Here is an 18347-nt window from a genome sequence, read left to right on the forward strand (position 1 = left end):
AGGATAATCATTCTACAGGACTTAGAGAGGAGAGAGACAGAACACATCACATCTTAACCCAGGATAATCATTCTACAGGACTTAGAGAGGAGAGAGACCGAACACATCTTAACCCAGGATAATCATTCTACAGGACTTAGAGGAGAGAGAGACTGAACACATCTTAACCCAGGATAATCATTCTACATGACTTAGAGAGGAGAGAGACAGAACACATCACATCTTAACCCAGGATAATCATTCTACAGGACTTAGAGAGGAGAGAGACCGAACACATCTTAACCCAGGATAATCATTCTACAGGACTTAGAGAGGAGAGAGACCGAACACATCTTAACCCAGGATAATCATTCTACAGGACTTAGAGAGGAGAGAGACCGAACACATCTTAACCCAGGATAATCATTCTACAGGACTTAGAGAGGAGAGAGACCGAACACATCTTAACCCAGGATAATCATTCTACAGGACTTAGAGAGGAGAGAGACCGAACACATCTTAACCCAGGATAATCATTCTACAGGACTTAGAGAGGAGAGAGACCGAACACATCTTAACCCAGGATAATCATTCTACAGAACTTAGAGAGGAGAGAGACCGAACACATCTTAACCCAGGATAATCATTCTACAGGACTTAGAGAGGAGAGAGACCGAACACATCACATCTTAACCCAGGATAATCATTCTACAGGACTTAGAGAGGAGAGAGACTGAACACATCTTAACCCAGGATAATCATTCTACAGGACTTAGAGAGGAGAGAGACCGAACACATCTTAACCCAGGATAATCATTCTACAGAACTTAGAGAGGAGAGAGACCGAACACATCTTAACCCAGGATAATCATTCTACAGGACTTAGAGAGGAGAGAGACCGAACACATCTTAACCCAGGATAATCATTCTACAGGACTTAGAGAGGAGAGAGACCGAACACAGCACAACGGCACAAATAAATCAGAGACGCTGGTGTGTCCTCAACGGCTCTCTATTCCCTATATAGTGCACTACTTTGGACCTGGACCCATAACGCACCATATAGGGAATAGGGTGCTGTTTGAGACGCTCACTGAGAGGCTGCTGTGCTGAGAAGGCACTAAACAGTCCCTCAGGCCAAGATCTGACATCTCAGACAGGAAGAGACATCCAATTATTACCAGACAGAAGAAGAGAGAGAAGATAGAGAGGGAGAAGAGAGAGAAGTAAGTGAAGGAGAGAGAGGGAGAAGAGAGAAAGAGAGACAGAGGGGGAGAGAGAGAGAGGGTGAAGTGAGGGAGAGAGAGAGGGATAAGTAAGTGAGGGAGAGAGAGAGGGAAAGAGAGAAAGAGGGAGAGAGGGACAGAGGGGGAGAGAGAGAGAGGGAGAAGTAAGTGAGGGATAGAGAGGGAGAAGAGAGAAAGAGAGGGACAGAGAGAGAGAGAGGGACAGAGAGAGAGGGACAGAGAGAGAGGGACAGAAAGAGAGGGACAGAGAGAGAGAGGGACAGATCATGAGAAAACAAAAAGATAATTACTTGACACATTGGAAAGAATTAACAAAAAAACAGAGCAAACTAGAATGCTATTTGGCCCTAAACAGAGAGTACACAGCGGCAGAATACCTGACCACTGTGACTGACCCAAAATTAAGGAAAGCTTTGACTATGTACAGACTCAGTGAGCATAGCCTTGCTATTGAGAAAGCCTGTCTTCTCTTGAGAGCCATGTCTGCCTACGGCGGCCTATGTGCTCACTGCCCACAAAATGAGGTGGAAACTGAGCTGCACTTCCTAACCTCCTGCCCAATGTATGACCATATTAGAGAGACATATTTCCCTCAGATTACACAGATCCACAAAGAATTCGAAAACAAATCCAATTTTGATAAACTCCCAGCAGCAAGATTTGTGACTTGTTGCCACGAGAAAAGGGCAACCAGTGAAGAACACACACCATTGTGTACTTTAACCATTTGTACATTGTTAAAACACTGTATATATATACTATGACATTTGTAATGTCTTTACTGTTTTGAAACCTCTGTATGTGTAATGTTTACAGTTCATTTTTATTGTTTATTTCACTTTATATATTCACTTTGTATGTTGTCTACCTCACTTGCTTTGGCAATGTTAACACATGTTTCACATGCCAATAAAGCCTATGAATTGAATTGAATTGAATTGAGAGAGGGACAGAGAGAGAGAGGGGCAGAGAGAGAGAGAGAGACAGAGAGAGAGGGACAGAGAGAGAGGGAGAGAGAGAGAGGGACAGAGAGAGAGAGACAGAGAGAGAGGGACAGAGAGAGAGGGACAGAGAGAGAGGGACAGAGAGAGAGAGAGACAGAGAGAGAGGGACAGAGAGAAAGGGACAGAGAGAGAGGGACAGAGAGAAAGGGACAGAGAGAGAGGGACAGAGAGACAGAGAGAGAGGGACAGAGAGAGAGGGACAGAGAGAGAGGGAGAGAGAGAGAGAGGGACAGAGAGAGAGGGAGAGAGAGAGAGAGACAAAGAGAGAGAGAGAGAGAGACAAAGAGAGAGAGAGACAGAGAGAGAGAGAGGGACAGAGAGAGGGACAGAGAGAGAGAGGGACAGAGAGAGAGAGGGACAGAGAGAGAGAGAGGGACAGAGAGAGAGAGGGACAGAGAGAGAGAGGGACAGAGAGAGAGAGGGACAGAGAGAGAGAGGGACAGAGAGAGAGAGGGACAGAGAGAGAGAGAGAGAGAGAGAGAGTGACAGAGAGAGTGGGACAAAGAGAGAGAGGGGCAGAGAGAGAGAGAGACAGAGAGAGAGAGGGACAGAGAGACAGAGAGAGAGAGACAGAGAGACAGAGAGAGAGGGACAGAGAGAGAGGGACAGAGAGAGAGGGACAGAGAGAGAGAGGGACAGAGAGAGAGAGGGACAGAGAGAGAGAGGAAAACATAACATCAGCGTTGGAGGAGAGGTTGACATCCTCTGCCAAGCTTCAAAGCTACGCATGGCGCTCTTTCACAACATGGGGGTGTGAAGGATGGCAGGAAGGGAGGGGCTCCTGTCCTTGTCAGGGACCTCAGTCTCTCAGTCTAACCCCCACCCCCTGTCTCTCACACACACACACACACACACACACTCCCCCGTTAGAGGAGTCAGTCAGAGTATTCTAGACAGCGACCTGTCTAAGGACTCTCTCTAACCAGGAAATGCATGTAAAAAAAAGGCTTCTGATGTGAAATTATTCATCCAGTCATTTGAATAATTCAAATTACTTAAAAAGGACTCCATTTTGTTTTTTTGGCAGGCTTCAGTGCTATTTACCTCTAATCACATTTGAATAAAAGCGTTATTACATTTAAAAAAAAAAATCTCAGATAAATGAATAAAACTGTCTATTGGTGAACTGGGCCAATCATAATTAGTCTTTACTTCTTATGCAGATTATTTTTTTGTACTCAAACCAAATAGCGAATCAAATTGAGGAGTGTATTTGTTTCATTTAGTGAGATAAGCAGAGGTACATTAACCCGAAACGCAAGAATTCTGATCACAGTTCATCAAATAAGGTTTTATTCATTTTATTCATGGGGCGGCAGGGTAGCCTAGTGGTTAGAGCGTTGCACTAATAACCGGAAGGTTGCAAGTTCAAACCCCCGAGCTGACAAGGTACATGTTGTCGTTCTGCCCCTGAACAGGCAGTTAACCCACTGTTCCAAGGCCGTCATTGAAAATAAGAATTTGTTCTTAACTGACTTGCCTAGTTAAATAAAGGTTAGATAAATAAAATGTATCATCTGGGATATTTTGGGGGGGAGATTTCCGTACTTATTCAAATGTATTTTGAGGTAAATAAGCAGCACTGAAATCTGCCTAAAATATCATCTCCGGAAATCAATCAAAGCTGCATAAAAGACAGTAGAGGGACAGCATGGATTTGCATTTCAACGACACTGGCGTGGTCGATGACCACGGACCTGCCAGAGGAAAGCATCTGTACGACGAACACTGAGATGGCGTTCTCCCAAACGCTCGCTTCGAGGTCTTTCTCCCAGACCAGCTAAACACTTTAAAACGCTCGCGTCGAGGTACCCCCCCTTTCTCCCAGACCAGCTAAACACTTTAAAACGCTCGCTTCGAGGTACCCTCCCCCCACCCACCCATCCTCCCACAAGAGGACCCCCACTGCTGTAGAGGACAGCGAGCGCTCCATCTCTGGGGGCTCATGTGGGTTAAGCCCTTCAAGCGGGTGAAAACATGCAGAGCAGCTGGTCCAGACGGTATCCTAGGACACGTCCTCAGGGCTCAGACCAACCGGTCCAGACGGTATCCTAGGACACGTCCTCAGGTCTCAGACCAGACGGTATCCTAGGACACGTCCTCAGGGCTCAGACCAACCGGTCCAGACGGTATCCTAGGACACGTCCTCAGGTCTCAGACCAGACGGTATCCTAGGACACGTCCTCAGGGCTAGACGGTATCCTAGGACACGTCCTCAGGGCTCAGACCAGACGGTATCCTAGGACACGTCCTCAGATCTCAGACCAGCCGGTATCCTAGGACACGTCCTCAGGGCTCAGACCAGACGGTATCCTAGGACACGTCCTCAGGGATCAGACCAGACGGTATCCTAGGACACGTCCTCAGGTCTCAGACCAGACGGTATCCTAGGACACGTCCTCAGGTCTCAGACCAGACGGTCCAGACGGTATCCTAGGACACGTCCTCAGGGCTCAGACCAGACGGTATCCTAGGACACGTCATCAGGGCTCAGACCAGACGGTATCCTAGGACCCGTCCTCAGGTCTCAGACCAGACGGTATCCTAGGACACGTCCTCAGGTCTCAGACCAGACGGTATCCTACGACACGTCCTCAGGTCTCAGACCAGCTGGTATCCTAGGACACGTCCTCAGGGCTCAGAACAGCTGGCTGTGTTCACGGATAAATTCAACCTTATCCCAGTCCGTGGTCCCCACATGCTTCAATATGTCCAGCGTTATCCCTGTAGAACTCATTATCCCTGTACCCAAGCCCTATAGAACTCATTATCTCTGTACCCAAGCAAAGGCAACCTGGCTAAATGACTACCACCCTGTAGAACTCATTATCCTATACACACACACACATCCACACACCCTAATTACACACACACACACACCCTACGTACACACACACACTCACCCTACGTACACACACACACACACACACACACACACACACACACACACACACACACACACACACACACCGTACATACACACACACACACCCTACGTACACACACACACACCCTACGTACACACACACACACACACACACAGTCAAACAGTAATAATGTGTGTTCCAGTCCAGCTCTGTGATAAAACACAACATGGAGTGTTGCTTAACAGTAATAATGTGTGTTCCAGTCCAGCTCTGTGATAAAACACAACATGGAGTGTTGCTTAACAGTAATAATGTGTGTTCCAGTCCAGCTCTGTGATAAAACACAACATGGAGTGTTGCTTAACAGTAATAATGTGTGTTCCAGTCCAGCTCTGTGATAAAACACAACATGGAGTGTTGCTTAACAGTAAACGCGGCTCCAATGTGACTGATACTTGTGGCCAAACCAGAACTTCCTCTTTCTAATCAGTTGATGGGTGTTCTTCATATTTAAAAACACACCAACGGTCTGGTCCCTTCTTGTTTCCGCAGCTCTTAACTGTTGACGAGCTCCTGGGCTTCTCTTTTTTCTGTCCTGCTCACGTCAACAACTTCTGCTGTCAGGCTCTTTCTCTCTCACACACACACACACACACTCTCTCACACACACTCACACACACACACACACACACACACACACACACGTTACCGTACACCGTGTCTGTTCTCAGGAACAAGTTAAACAAACATGTTCTACCACCAGTCACATTAAATAACAAGGCTTTCCACATTTGGACACCATGCATTTTAAGGACGTGTAGCTGTTATTGTAGTCAGTGGAACTGACATTGTGTGGTCAACCTGATGTACTTTACCTATCCTACATTTAACTATTAATGACATACACATTATGAGAGAAACTGGCCCTTACAGTAGAGCACTCATACAGCAACAGCCTTCACACAGAGCAACAGCCTTCACACCACAGCAACAGCCTTCACAGCAGAGCAACAGCCTTCACACAGAACAACAGCCTTCACACCACAGCAACAGCCTTCACAGCAGAGCAACAGCCTTCACAGCAGAGCAACAGCCTTCACACAGAACAACAGCCTTCACACCACAGCAACAGCCTTCACACCACAGCAACATCCTTTACAGCACAACAGCCTTCACACCACAGCAACAGCCTTCACACCACAGCAACATCCTTTACAGCACAACAGCCTTCACACCACAGCAACAGCCTTCACACCACAGCAACAGCCTTCACACCACAGCAACAGCCTTCACACCACACCAACAGTCTTCACACCACAGCAACAGCCTTCACACCACAGCAACAGCCTTCACACCACAGCAACAGCCTTCACACAGAGCAACAGCCTTCACACACAACAGCCTTCACACCACAGCAACAGCCTTCACACCACAGCAACAGCCTTCACACAGAGCAACATCCTTCACACCACAGCAACATCCTTCACACCACAGCAACATCCTTCACACCACAGCAACAGCCTTCACACAACAGCAACAGCCCCGAGTCCACCCTATACACTGCACTACTTTAGACCAGGGCCCTATTCCCTATATAGTGCACTACTTTAGACCAGGGCCCTATTCCCTATATAGTGCACTACTTTAGACCAGAGCCCTATTCCCTATATAGTGCACTACATTAGACCAGAGCCCTATTCCCTATATAGTGCACTACTTTAGACCAGAGCCCTATTCCCTATATAGTGCACTACATTAGACCAGAGCCATATTCCCTATATAGTGCACTACTTTAGACCAAAGCCCTATTCCCTATATAGTGCACTACATTAGACCAGAGCCCTATTCCCTATATAGTGCACTACTTTAGACCAAAGCCCTATTCCCTATATAGTGCACTACATTAGACCAGAGCCCTATTCCCTATATAGTGCAGTAATTTAGACCAGAGCCCTATTCCCTATATTGTGCACTACTTTAGACCAGAGCCCTATTCCCTATATAGTGCACTACTTTAGACCAGTGCCCTATGGGTAGTAGTGCACTATAAATGGAATAGGGTCCCATTTGGAACGTGTCCATCCTCTCCGTCCAATAAAAACACCACCGTGTGTTCACATGACCCCTTCATGACCCCTCCATGGCAAACTAAACCAGCGCACTAGAGACAAGTCAATAAAACATGGTATTCCTCTTTAGTATTGAACTCCAATCTGCACTAAGACGACCGGTAAGACTTCCACACTGGGAAGAGAGAGATGAGAGAACAACGAACAGCGTTTAACAGCTTAAAATTTTTTACAAAATCACGTATGAATTCATCTTCATCGTGGACTCGGATGTCAGAAGGCCTCAGGGAGACTGTTATGCTTTTTCCATTTAGTAATAGCGATGCCAAACGCCTGGTATTATGTGATAAACCACAAGTATTAGACTACACTGTAATACTGCACTATACCTGAGGTAAAAACACACAAAAACACACAGTACTTTAACTTATCCATGTAATACACCCAGGGAACTGATAGGAACTACCCCCCCCTGATAACTGCCTGACACAACGATTGGCTGGTTAACCTGATTGGTTGGGTGTGATTCCAGAACTGTCCTATCACTGCTCTGTGACTGACAGGCAGGCCCGTGTTGCTGACAGACTCCACACACACAGAGAGACAGATAATGAATAATGCTTTTGGGGGAGGCGTGTCCGTCCATCCGTCTGCCTTAGATAGAAACATGATGAGACGTGTCAGTCTATGTGGAGAGGCATGATGAAATCAGCTGTCCAATCAGGACGGATTAACAGACGGTTGTCGGAGAGCATTAAAAAGGGACCTGTCGTTTCATTGGCTCTGAACGGGGCTTGTTGATGATAGAAATGAGGGGCAGTTACTAGAAATAAAGCAACATGGACAGTGAGGAAGTCTGTCTGCCGTTAGTTAGTTAGTTAGTTAGTTAGTTAGTTAGTTCATTAGTTAGTTCATTAGTTAGTTAGTAGTGGTGTGTTAGTTGGCTCTGAACTGGGCTTGTTGATGATAGAAATGAGGGGCAGTTACTAGAAATAAAGCAACATGGACAGCGAGGAAGTCTGTCTGCCGTTAGTTAGTTAGTTAGTTAGTTAGTTAGTTAGTTTATTAGTTAGTTAGTTTGTTAGTAGTGGTGTGTTTGTTGGCTCTGAACTGGGCTTGTTGATGATAGAAATGAGGGGCAGTTACTAGAAATAAAGCCACATGGACAGTGAGGAAGTCTGTCTGCCGTTAGTTAGTTAGTTAGTTAGTTAGTTAGTTAGTTAGTTAGTTAGTTAGTTAGTAGTGGTGTGTTAGTTGGCTCTGAACTAGGCTTGTTGATGATAGAAATGAGGGGCAGTTACTAGAAATAAAGCCACATGGACAGTGAGGAAGTCTGTCTGCCGTTAGTTAGTTAGTTAGTTAGTTATTTAGTTAGTTAGTAGTGGTGTGTTAGTTGGCTCTGAACTGGGCTTGTTGATGATAGATATATGTGGCAGTTACTAGAAATAAAGCAACATGGACTGCGAGGAAGTATGTCTGCCGTTAGTTAGATAGTTACTTGTCTACAAAGAAACGTGAACAACTGTATCGATGTTGGGTGAAGAAGTCCAACGGACTTTAGCTAGTAGTGGTGTGTTGATATCCTACAACCCACTAGATCCCCCTGGTACCATCTCATACAACCCACTAGATCCCCATGGTACCATCTCCTACAACCCACTAGATCCCCATGGCACCATCTCCTACAACCCACTGGATCCGCCTGGTACAATCTCCTACAACCCACTAGATCCCCCTGGTACCATCTCCTACAACCCACTAGATCCCCCTGGTACCATCTCCTACAACCCACTAGATCCCCATGGTACCATCTCCTACAACCCACTAGATCCCCCTGGTGCTATCTCCAACAACCCACTAGATCTCCTGGTACCATCTCCAACAACCCACTAGATCCCCATCTCCAATAGCCCACTAGATCCCCCTGGTGCCATCTCCAACAACCCACTAGATCCCCATCTCCAACAGCCCACTAGATCCCCCTGGTGCCATCTCCTACAATCCACTAGATCCCATGGTGCTATCTCCAACAACCCACTAGATCCCCATCTCCAATAGCCCACTAGATCCTCCTGGTGCCATCTCCAACAACCCACTAGATCCCTATCTCCAACAACCCACTAGATCCCCCTGGTGCTATCTCCTACAACCCACTAGATCTCTATGGTACGATCTCCCACAACCCACTAGATCCCCATCTCCAACAACCCACTAGATCCCCTGGTGCGATCTCCAACAACCCACTAGATCCCCATCTCCAACAACCCACTAGATCCCCCTGGTGCTATCTCCTACAACCCACTAGATCCCCATCTCCTACAATCCACTAGATCCCCATCTCCTACAACCCACTAGATCCCCATCTCCTACAACCCACTAGATCCCCATCTCCAACAACCCACTAGATCCCCATCTCCAACAACCCACTAGATCCCCAATCTCCAACAACCCACTAGATCCCCATCTCCAACAAAGAGTTGATAGTTAGTAAAAGAAGGTGGTTTAAAGGAGTCAGTGTACCTGGAGCAGCAGCGTGATTGGTCGGCTGTAGACTCACCTTGGAAGGACTGTCTGGCTCTCTCCACGAGTTCCTCCACGGGGTAGCTGGCCAGGTCTCCTCTGGCATGCTTGGTTTTACAGTACGTACAGGCATTCAGACAACTGGAGAGAGAGAGAGAGAAGAGGAGGTCACGCCTCAGACAAACCTACATCTGATTTCAACAGACCAGTGAAGTTTATCAGTAGAACCGCCAGGACTTGAGACGTTACAAGCAGCGGCCAAGGAAGCCTTTTAGAAGGCGGCCATCTTAAAGAGATCTAGAGGTGTCGTAAGACAACAACAACACCAGGGTGTGTGTGTGTGTGATCAGGTGTACGAACGACCAAACACCCCCCTCTCCCAGGCAATCATATGGTTCATTAGATGATTCTGAGACCAAATAGCCTTTTAACTAAACGTTATAATATAGAGGAAGAACATATCTGAAGAGGGAAATGAACCAGGTGAGAGAACTGAATCTTTGGAGTGGTATAGTTGGTTGTTGTCCCCCCCCCTCCCTTCCTCCCTCCCTGGTTGCCCCCCCCCCCTCCCTCCCTCCCTCCCTCCCTCATCAAGGGCTCTTTTGATGTGAGTGCCGAGGTGGACAACTGCTTTCCTTTCAGACATGATCAATTGTTCTGGTTCTCCGTACGTCTGTCTCCTTCTGCTTGTTATATTTGCTGTGAAGTGAATCTGAGAGGAGAGAAGCACAGTGCAGGATGGCAGGTTTCCATTCCTTAGTGTGACTGGCTGGGCTGACTGGCTGGCTGGCTGGCTGACTGACTGACTGACTAGGCTGGCTGGGCTGGCTGGGTGGCTGGCTGGCTGACTGACTTGGCTGGCTGACTGACTAGGCTGGCTGGCTGGCTGACTGACTAGGCTGGCTGACTGACTGGCTGGCTGGGCTGACTGGCTGAGCTGAGCTGACTAGGCTGGCTGACTGACTGGCTGGCTGGCTGACTAGGCTGGCTGGCTGGCTGAGCTGAGCTGACTGGGCTGGCTGACTGGCTGAATTCCTCTGTTGCTGGCTGGCTGGCTGAATTCCTCTGTTGCTGGCTGACTGTTTAGCTGAGACGCTCAGGGCTTCTTTGAGTTCTCAGCTTTCCTGTTCCCCTGATGAGCTGTGTGTCCGGCTGAGTTCAGACAACTACAGCTCACACACACACAGCTCTTTCACACACACACATCCAAGAGCAGGCAGTGCCAAAACTTTGACATGGCGGTATCATGGCTGTTTCCAAGTTCTGGAAGAATGAAAGAGAGGAGAGAGAGACAACGGCTATATCAACATTACCTGTTCTCCACACAGATCCTCTCTCTCCCCTCCCTCCCTCTCTAGCTCTCTCTCCCTCTCTCTCTCTCCCTCCCTCCTTCTCTCTCTCCCTCTCTCCCCCCCCCTCCCTAGCTCTCCCTCCCTCCCTCTCTCTCTCTCCCTCCCTCCCTAGCTCCCTCTCTCCCTCCCTCCCTCTCTATCTTAACCACTAAGACACACACAGTGTCGTACAAAGCCTGTGCTGCTGGTTGTAGTGGTGTCTGGCCTTGACGTGCCAAGCTGCTGGGATTCAGGAGATCAATGATGCTACTGCTGTTGTCTTGCCTTAACCCGGGTTTCTAGAGAGGGCGAAACGAGTCTGTTTTTCATTGGTTTAAAGACAGCCAGAGGGATAAATGGAACAAATCAAATGGAAGAAAACAGAAATGATTCAAGCTGGCTGGTAGGAATGTTTTATATAGTTATATATTTATATATATAAATATATTTTTTTTTACAGGGACACATTTCTCTTTCACATTCCGAAGACTTTGTAAGCAAGATTTTTTTTGAGACCATGGTCAAACAACCGTGGAAACAAAGCCGTTTTATTTCTCTATGGTATATTTTAGGCCTCATGTTGGGAGGGATAAAGACTAGGTTGACTCCTGGACAAACAGTCTAAACTCCCCCGTCAGTTCAGAAGACTAGGATGGAGTAAACAGGGTCTGTCTAAACCCCCCTGTCAGTTCAGAAGACTAGGATGGAGTAAACAGGGTCTGGGAACATGCTCCAGTCTAAACCCCCGTCAGTTCAGAAGACTAGGATGGAGTAAACAGGGTCTGTCTAAACCCCCCTGTCAGTTCAGAAGACTAGGATGGAGTAAACAGGGTCTGGGAACATGCTCCAGTCTAAACCCCCGTCAGTTCAGAAGACTAGGATGGAGTAAACAGGGTCTGTCTAAACCCCCATCAGTTCAGAAGACTAGGATGGAGTAAACAGGGTCTGACTAAACCCCCCTGTCAGTTCAGAAGTCTAGGATGGAGTAAACAGGGTCTGTTTAAACCCCCGTCAGTTCAGAAGACTAGGATGGAGTAAACAGGGTCTGTTTAAACCCCCGTCAGTTCAGAAGACTAGGATGGAGTAAACAGGGTCTGATTAAACCCTGTCAGTTCAGAAGACTAAGATGGAGTAAACAGGGTCTGTCTAAACCCCCGTCAGTTCAGAAGACTAGGATGGAGTAAACAGGGTCTGATTAAACCCTGTCAGTTCAGAAGACTAGGATGGAGTAAACAGAGTCTGTCTAAACCCCCGTCAGTTCAGAAGACTAGGATGGAGTAAACAGGGTCTGATTAAACCCTGTCAGTTCAGAAGACTAAGATGGAGTAAACAGGGTCTGTCTAAACCCCCCTGTCAGTTCAGAAGACTAGGATGGAGTAAACAGGGTCTGTTTAAACCCTCGTCAGTTCAGAAGACTAGGATGGAGTAAACAGGGTCTGTCTAAACTCCCCTGTCAGTTCAGAAGACTAGGATGGAGTAAACAGGGTCTGTCTAAACTCCCCTGTCAGTTCAGAAGACTAGGATGGAGTAAACAGGGTCTGATTAAACCCCTGTCAGTTCAGAAGACTAGGATGGAGTAAACAGAGTCTGTCTAAACCCCCGTCAGTTCAGAAGACTAGGATGGAGTAAACAGGGTCTGTCTAAACTCCCCTGTCAGTTCAGAAGACTAGGATGGAGTAAACAGGGTCTGTCTAAACCCCCCTGTCAGTTCAGAAGACTAGGATGGAGTAAAGAGGGTCTGTTTAAACCCCCGTCAGTTCAGAAGACTAGGATGGAGTAAACATGGTCTGGGAAGCTGCTCCAGTCTAAACCCTGTCAGTTCAGAAGACTAAGATGGAGTAAACAGGGTCTGTCTAAACTCCCCTGTCAGTTCAGAAGACTAGGATGGAGTAAACAGGGTCTGTCTAAACCCCCCTGTCAGTTCAGAAGACTAGGATGGAGTAAACAGAGTCTGTCTAAACCCCCGTCAGTTCAGAAGACTAGGATGGAGTAAACAGAGTCTGTCTAAACCCCCCTGTCAGTTCAGAAGACTAGGATGGAGTAAACAGGGTCTGTTTAAACCCCGTCAGTTCAGAAGACTAGGATGGAGTAAACAGGGTCTGTTTAAACCCCTGTCAGTTCAGAAGACTAGGATGGAGTAAACAGGGTCTGTTTAAACCCCTGTCAGTTCAGAAGACTAGGATGGAGTAAACAGGGTCTTCTTAAACCCCTGTCAGTTCAGAAGACTAGGATGGAGTAAACAGGGTCTGTCTAAACCCCCGTCAGTTCAGAAGACTAGGATGGAGTAAACAGGGTCTGATTAAACCCCCGTCAGTTCAGAAGACTAGGATGGAGTAAACAGGGTCTGTTTAAACCCCGTCAGTTCAGAAGACTAGGATGGAGTAGACAGGGTCTGATTAAACCCCTGTCAGTTCAGAAGACTAGGATGGAGTAAACAGGGTCTATTTAAACCCCTGTCAGTTCAGAAGACTAGGATGGAGTAAACAGGGTGTTTAAACCCCCCTGTCAGTTCAGAAGACTAGGATGGAGTAAACAGGGTCTGTTTAAACCCTGTCAGTTCAGAAGACTAGGATGGAGTAAACAGGGTCTGTCTAAACCCCCCTGTCAGTTCAGAAGACTAGGATGGAGTAAACAGGGTCTGTTTAAACCCCCGTCAGTTCAGAAGACTAGGATGGAGTAAACATGGTCTGGGAAGCTGCTCCAGTCTAAACCCTGTCAGTTCAGAAGACTAAGATGGAGTAAACAGGGTCTGTCTAAACTCCCCTGTCAGTTCAGAAGACTAGGATGGAGTAAACAGGGTCTGTCTAAACCCCCCTGTCAGTTCAGAAGACTAGGATGGAGTAAACAGAGTCTGTCTAAACCCCCGTCAGTTCAGAAGACTAGGATGGAGTAAACAGAGTCTGTCTAAACCCCCCTGTCAGTTCAGAAGACTAGGATGGAGTAAACAGGGTCTGTTTAAACCCCGTCAGTTCAGAAGACTAGGATGGAGTAAACAGGGTCTGTTTAAACCCCTGTCAGTTCAGAAGACTAGGATGGAGTAAACAGGGTCTGTTTAAACCCCTGTCAGTTCAGAAGACTAGGATGGAGTAAACAGGGTCTGTTTAAACCCCTGTCAGTTCAGAAGACTAGGATGGAGTAAACAGGGTCTGTCTAAACCCCCGTCAGTTCAGAAGACTAGGATGGAGTAAACAGGGTCTGATTAAACCCCCGTCAGTTCAGAAGACTAGGATGGAGTAAACAGGGTCTGTTTAAACCCCGTCAGTTCAGAAGACTAGGATGGAGTAGACAGGGTCTGATTAAACCCCTGTCAGTTCAGAAGACTAGGATGGAGTAAACAGGGTCTATTTAAACCCCTGTCAGTTCAGAAGACTAGGATGGAGTAAACAGGGTGTTTAAACCCCCCTGTCAGTTCAGAAGACTAGGATGGAGTAAACAGGGTCTGTTTAAACCCCGTCAGTTCAGAAGACTAGGATGGAGTAGACAGGGTCTGATTAAACCCCTGTCAGTTCAGAAGACTAGAATGGAGTAAACAGGGTCTATTTAAACCCCTGTCAGTTCAGAAGACTAGGATGGAGTAAACAGGGTGTTTAAACCCCCCTGTCAGTTCAGAAGACTAGGATGGAGTAAACAGGGTGTTTAACCCCCCCCCCCCCCCCCCCAACAGTAAAAATACTAAATAGTGATTTACAAACCGAACCATTATAGTTGTCAATGAAGAAGAGTCACATGCCAACAATGATCTAGTCTCACAGAGTAACAATGAGACGAGCAGAAATAGACCATCCGTGACCAAATGATAACATACGGGCTTCAGTCTCATAGAAGCACAACACATTCATCTATTCAAGGACAGCACCCCCCCCTCCAGCTTAGTAACATTGCAAAGATCAGAAACTTTCTGTCCAAAAATGATGCAGAAAAATGTATCCATGCTTTTGTCATATCTAGATTAGACTACTGCAATGCTCTACTTTCCGGCTACCCGGATAAAGCACTAAATAAACTTCAGTTAGTGCTAAACACGGCTGCTAGAATCCTGACTAGAACCCAACAATGTGATCATATTACTCCAGTGCTAGCCTCTCTACACTGGCTTCCTGTCAAGGCAAGGGCTGATTTCAAGGTTTTACTGCTAACCTACAAAGCATTACATGGACTTGCTCCTACCCATCTTTCTGATTTGGTCCTGCCGTACATACCTACACGTACGCTACGGTCACAAGACGCAGGCCTCCTAATTGTCCCTAGAATTTCTAAGCAAACAGCTGGAGGCAGGGCTTTCTCCTATAGAGCTCCATCTTTATGGAACGGTCTGCCTACCCATGTGAGAGACGCAAACTCGGTCTCAACCTTTAAGTCTCTACTGAAGACTCATCTCTTCAGTGGGTCATATGATTGAGTGTAGTCTGGTCCAGGAGTGTGAAGGTGAACGGAAAGGCTCTGGAGCAACGAACCGTCCTTGCTGTCTCTGCCTGGCCGGTTCCCCTCTCTCCACTGGGATTCTCTGCCTCTAACCCTATTACAGGGGCTGAGTCACTGGCTTACTGGTGCTCTTTCATGCCATCCCTAGGAGGGGTGCGTCACTTGAGTGGGTTGAGTCACTGACGTGATCTTCCTGTCCGGGTTGGCGCCGCCCCTCGGGTTTGTGTCGCATGGAAGATGTTTGTGGGCTATACTCGGCCTTGTCTCAGGATAGTAAGTTGGTGGTTGAAGATATCCCTCTAGTGGTGTGGGGGCAGTGCTTTGGAAAAGTGGATGGGGTTATATCCTGCCTGTTTGGCCCTGTCCGGGGTATCGTCGGACGGGGCCATAGTGTCTCCCGACCCCTCCTGTTTCAGCCTCCAGTATTTATGCTGCAATAGTTTACGTGTCAGGGGGCTAGGGTCAGTCTGTTATACCTGGAGTATTTATCCTGTCTTATCTGGTGTCCTGTATGAATTTAAGTAATTCTCTCTCTCTCCCTTCCCTCCAGGAGACCCTGAGCCCTGGGACCACGCCTCAGGACTATCTGGCCTGATGACTCCTTGCTGTTCCCAGTCCACCTGGTTGTGCTGCTGCTCCAGTTTCAACTGTTCTGCCTGCGGCTATGGAACCCTGACCTGTTCACCGGACGTGCTACCAGTCCCAGACCTGCTGTTTTCAACTCTCTAGAGACAGCAGGAGCAGTAGAGATACTCTTAATGATCAGCTATGAAAAGTCAACTGACATTTACTCCTGAGGTGCTGACCTGTTTCACCTTCTACAACTACTGTGATTATTATTATCTGACCCTGCTGGTCATCTATGAACATTTGAACACCTTGGCCATGTTCTGTTATAATCACCACCCGGCACAGCCAGAAGAGGACTGGCCACCCCTCATAGCCTGGTTCCTCTCTAGGTTTCATCCTAGGTTTTGGCCTTTCTAATGACTTTTTCCTAGCCACTGTGCTTCTACATCACTTGCTGTTTGGGGTTTTAGGCTGGGTTTCTGTACAGCACTTTGCGACATCGGCTGATGTACGAAGAGTTTTATAAATAAATTTGATTGATATGTTACTAAGAATAAACCACTATTCACACACAGACTAAGAGTGTTTTATACAGTGCTGCAATCCTGCACATATAATAGCTCTCAAAACAGATGAGAGAGAGAGACAAAGAGAGAGAGAGAGAGCCTGAGAGAGAGAGAGAGAGCCCGAGAGAGAGAGAGAGAGAGAGAGAGAGAGAGAGAGAGAGAGAGAGAGAGCCCGAGAGAGAGAGAGCCTGAGAGAGAGCGAGAGAGAGAGAGAGATAGCCCGGGAGAAAGAGAAAGAGAGAGAGAGCCCGAGAGAGAGAGAGCCCGAGAGAGAGAGAGAGAGAGAGAGAGAGAGAGAGAGAGAGAGAGAGAGAGGAGAGAGAGAGAGAGAGCCCGGGAGAAAGAGAAAGAGAGAGAGAGCCCGAGAGAGAGAGAGCCCGAGAGAGAGAGAGGAGAGAGAGAGAGAGAGCCCGAGAGAGAGAGAGGAGAGAGAGAGAGAGAGAGAGAGAGAGAGAGAGAGAGGAGAGAGAGAGAGAGAGCCAGGGAGAAAGAGAAAGAGAGAGAGGAGAGAGAGCTAGAGATTTAGTTTAAAGACTAGTACTAATAATGCTGTGGTGGTCCAGTCAGAGAGAGAGAGAGAGAGATTTAGTGTAAAGACTAGTACTAATAATGCTGTGGTGGTCCAGTCAGAGAGAGAGAGAGAGAGATTTAGTGTAAAGACTAGTACTAATAATGCTGTGGTGGTCTAGTCAGATAGAGAGAGAGAGAGATTTAGTCTAAAGACTAGTACTAATAATGCTGTGGTGGTCCAGTCAGAGAGAGAGGAGAGAGAGAGAGAGCTAGAGATTTAGTCTAAAGACTAGTACTAATAATGCTGTGGTGGTCCAGTCAGATTTGAGGTGAACGGATGTCTTTGTAAGGAGATCTCCGGCACTTTCCCTGATTAGAATGGGCATTAAAGATGGCAGCTTAACATGACCTGGCCTCAGAGAGAACACTAACAGATGGGGCCCTCTCCCACTCTCCCATCATCCTGTCTCCCCCATGTAACCCCCTGTCAGGGTTTCTGTAACCAGAAATCTGTGGGTCTGGCTTCAGGAAGAGTCTACTCTCCTCCTTCCTCGTGTTTCTCCACAGCCTCCTCTCAAAACCCTACTCCCCCCTCTGGCCTGCAGCCTCTTCTCTCTTGGTTGTCCTGACAACAACTACATTGCTACAGTTACTGTAGTTTGTTGTCCTGACAACATCTACATTACTACATTTAATGTAGTTTATTGTCCTGATGTCTACATTACTACAGTTACTGTAGTTTGTTGTCCTGACAACAACTACATTACTACATTTACTGTAGTTTGTTGACCTGACAACGTCTACATTACTACATCTACTGTAGGTTGTTGTCCTGACAACGTCTACATTACCACTAGACAGAGCTACAATAGATAAAATCATACCAGGGAAACATGATCTCTGTTGAGTGAATTACAGCAAGGCAGAAATATGAAAAAAGTACCCAGGAAAAAGTCACACTTCTAACGTGATCTAAGACTTAAACATACGCAAGGTGGTTAATTATGTATTACTGTGGTAGCTGTGTGATGTTGGTTACTGACAGAGAAACGCGTCAGAAAAAGTGGAGCACTTGTTTTCAGACGCAGCTAGTTTGTGTAGTAGCAGCAGGGTCGCCTGAAGCAGAGGAGCTGTTAGTGTCTGTCAACCATCTCTCTACACTTCATCCATCCTCGCTGACAGACAGGAGAGCTGCCAACCTCTCTCTCTCATGTCTCTTTCTCTGTCTCTGACTGACTAAATACCTCACGGGACATCCCAAA

The 18347-nt window shown here is 47.1% G+C and overlaps 1 protein-coding gene across 1 annotated transcript in view; it reads right to left on the bottom strand.

Annotated features, from left to right (window-relative positions):
• LOC139394295 (threonylcarbamoyladenosine tRNA methylthiotransferase-like) overlaps positions 1 to 18347 on the bottom strand; it is a gene marked incomplete at its 3' end in the record, with an annotated part of 294766 nt that overhangs the window by 107234 nt on the left and 169185 nt on the right. Inside the window, exon 6 of the mRNA XM_071142320.1 lies at positions 9724 to 9827. Coding sequence (XP_070998421.1) covers positions 9724 to 9827 — 104 coding nt within the window. The remainder of the gene's footprint in view (positions 1 to 9723; positions 9828 to 18347) is intronic.

Source organism: Oncorhynchus clarkii, unplaced genomic scaffold (assembly GCF_045791955.1).
Source record: "Oncorhynchus clarkii lewisi isolate Uvic-CL-2024 unplaced genomic scaffold, UVic_Ocla_1.0 unplaced_contig_10514_pilon_pilon, whole genome shotgun sequence".
NCBI lineage: Eukaryota > Metazoa > Chordata > Actinopteri > Salmoniformes > Salmonidae > Oncorhynchus > Oncorhynchus clarkii.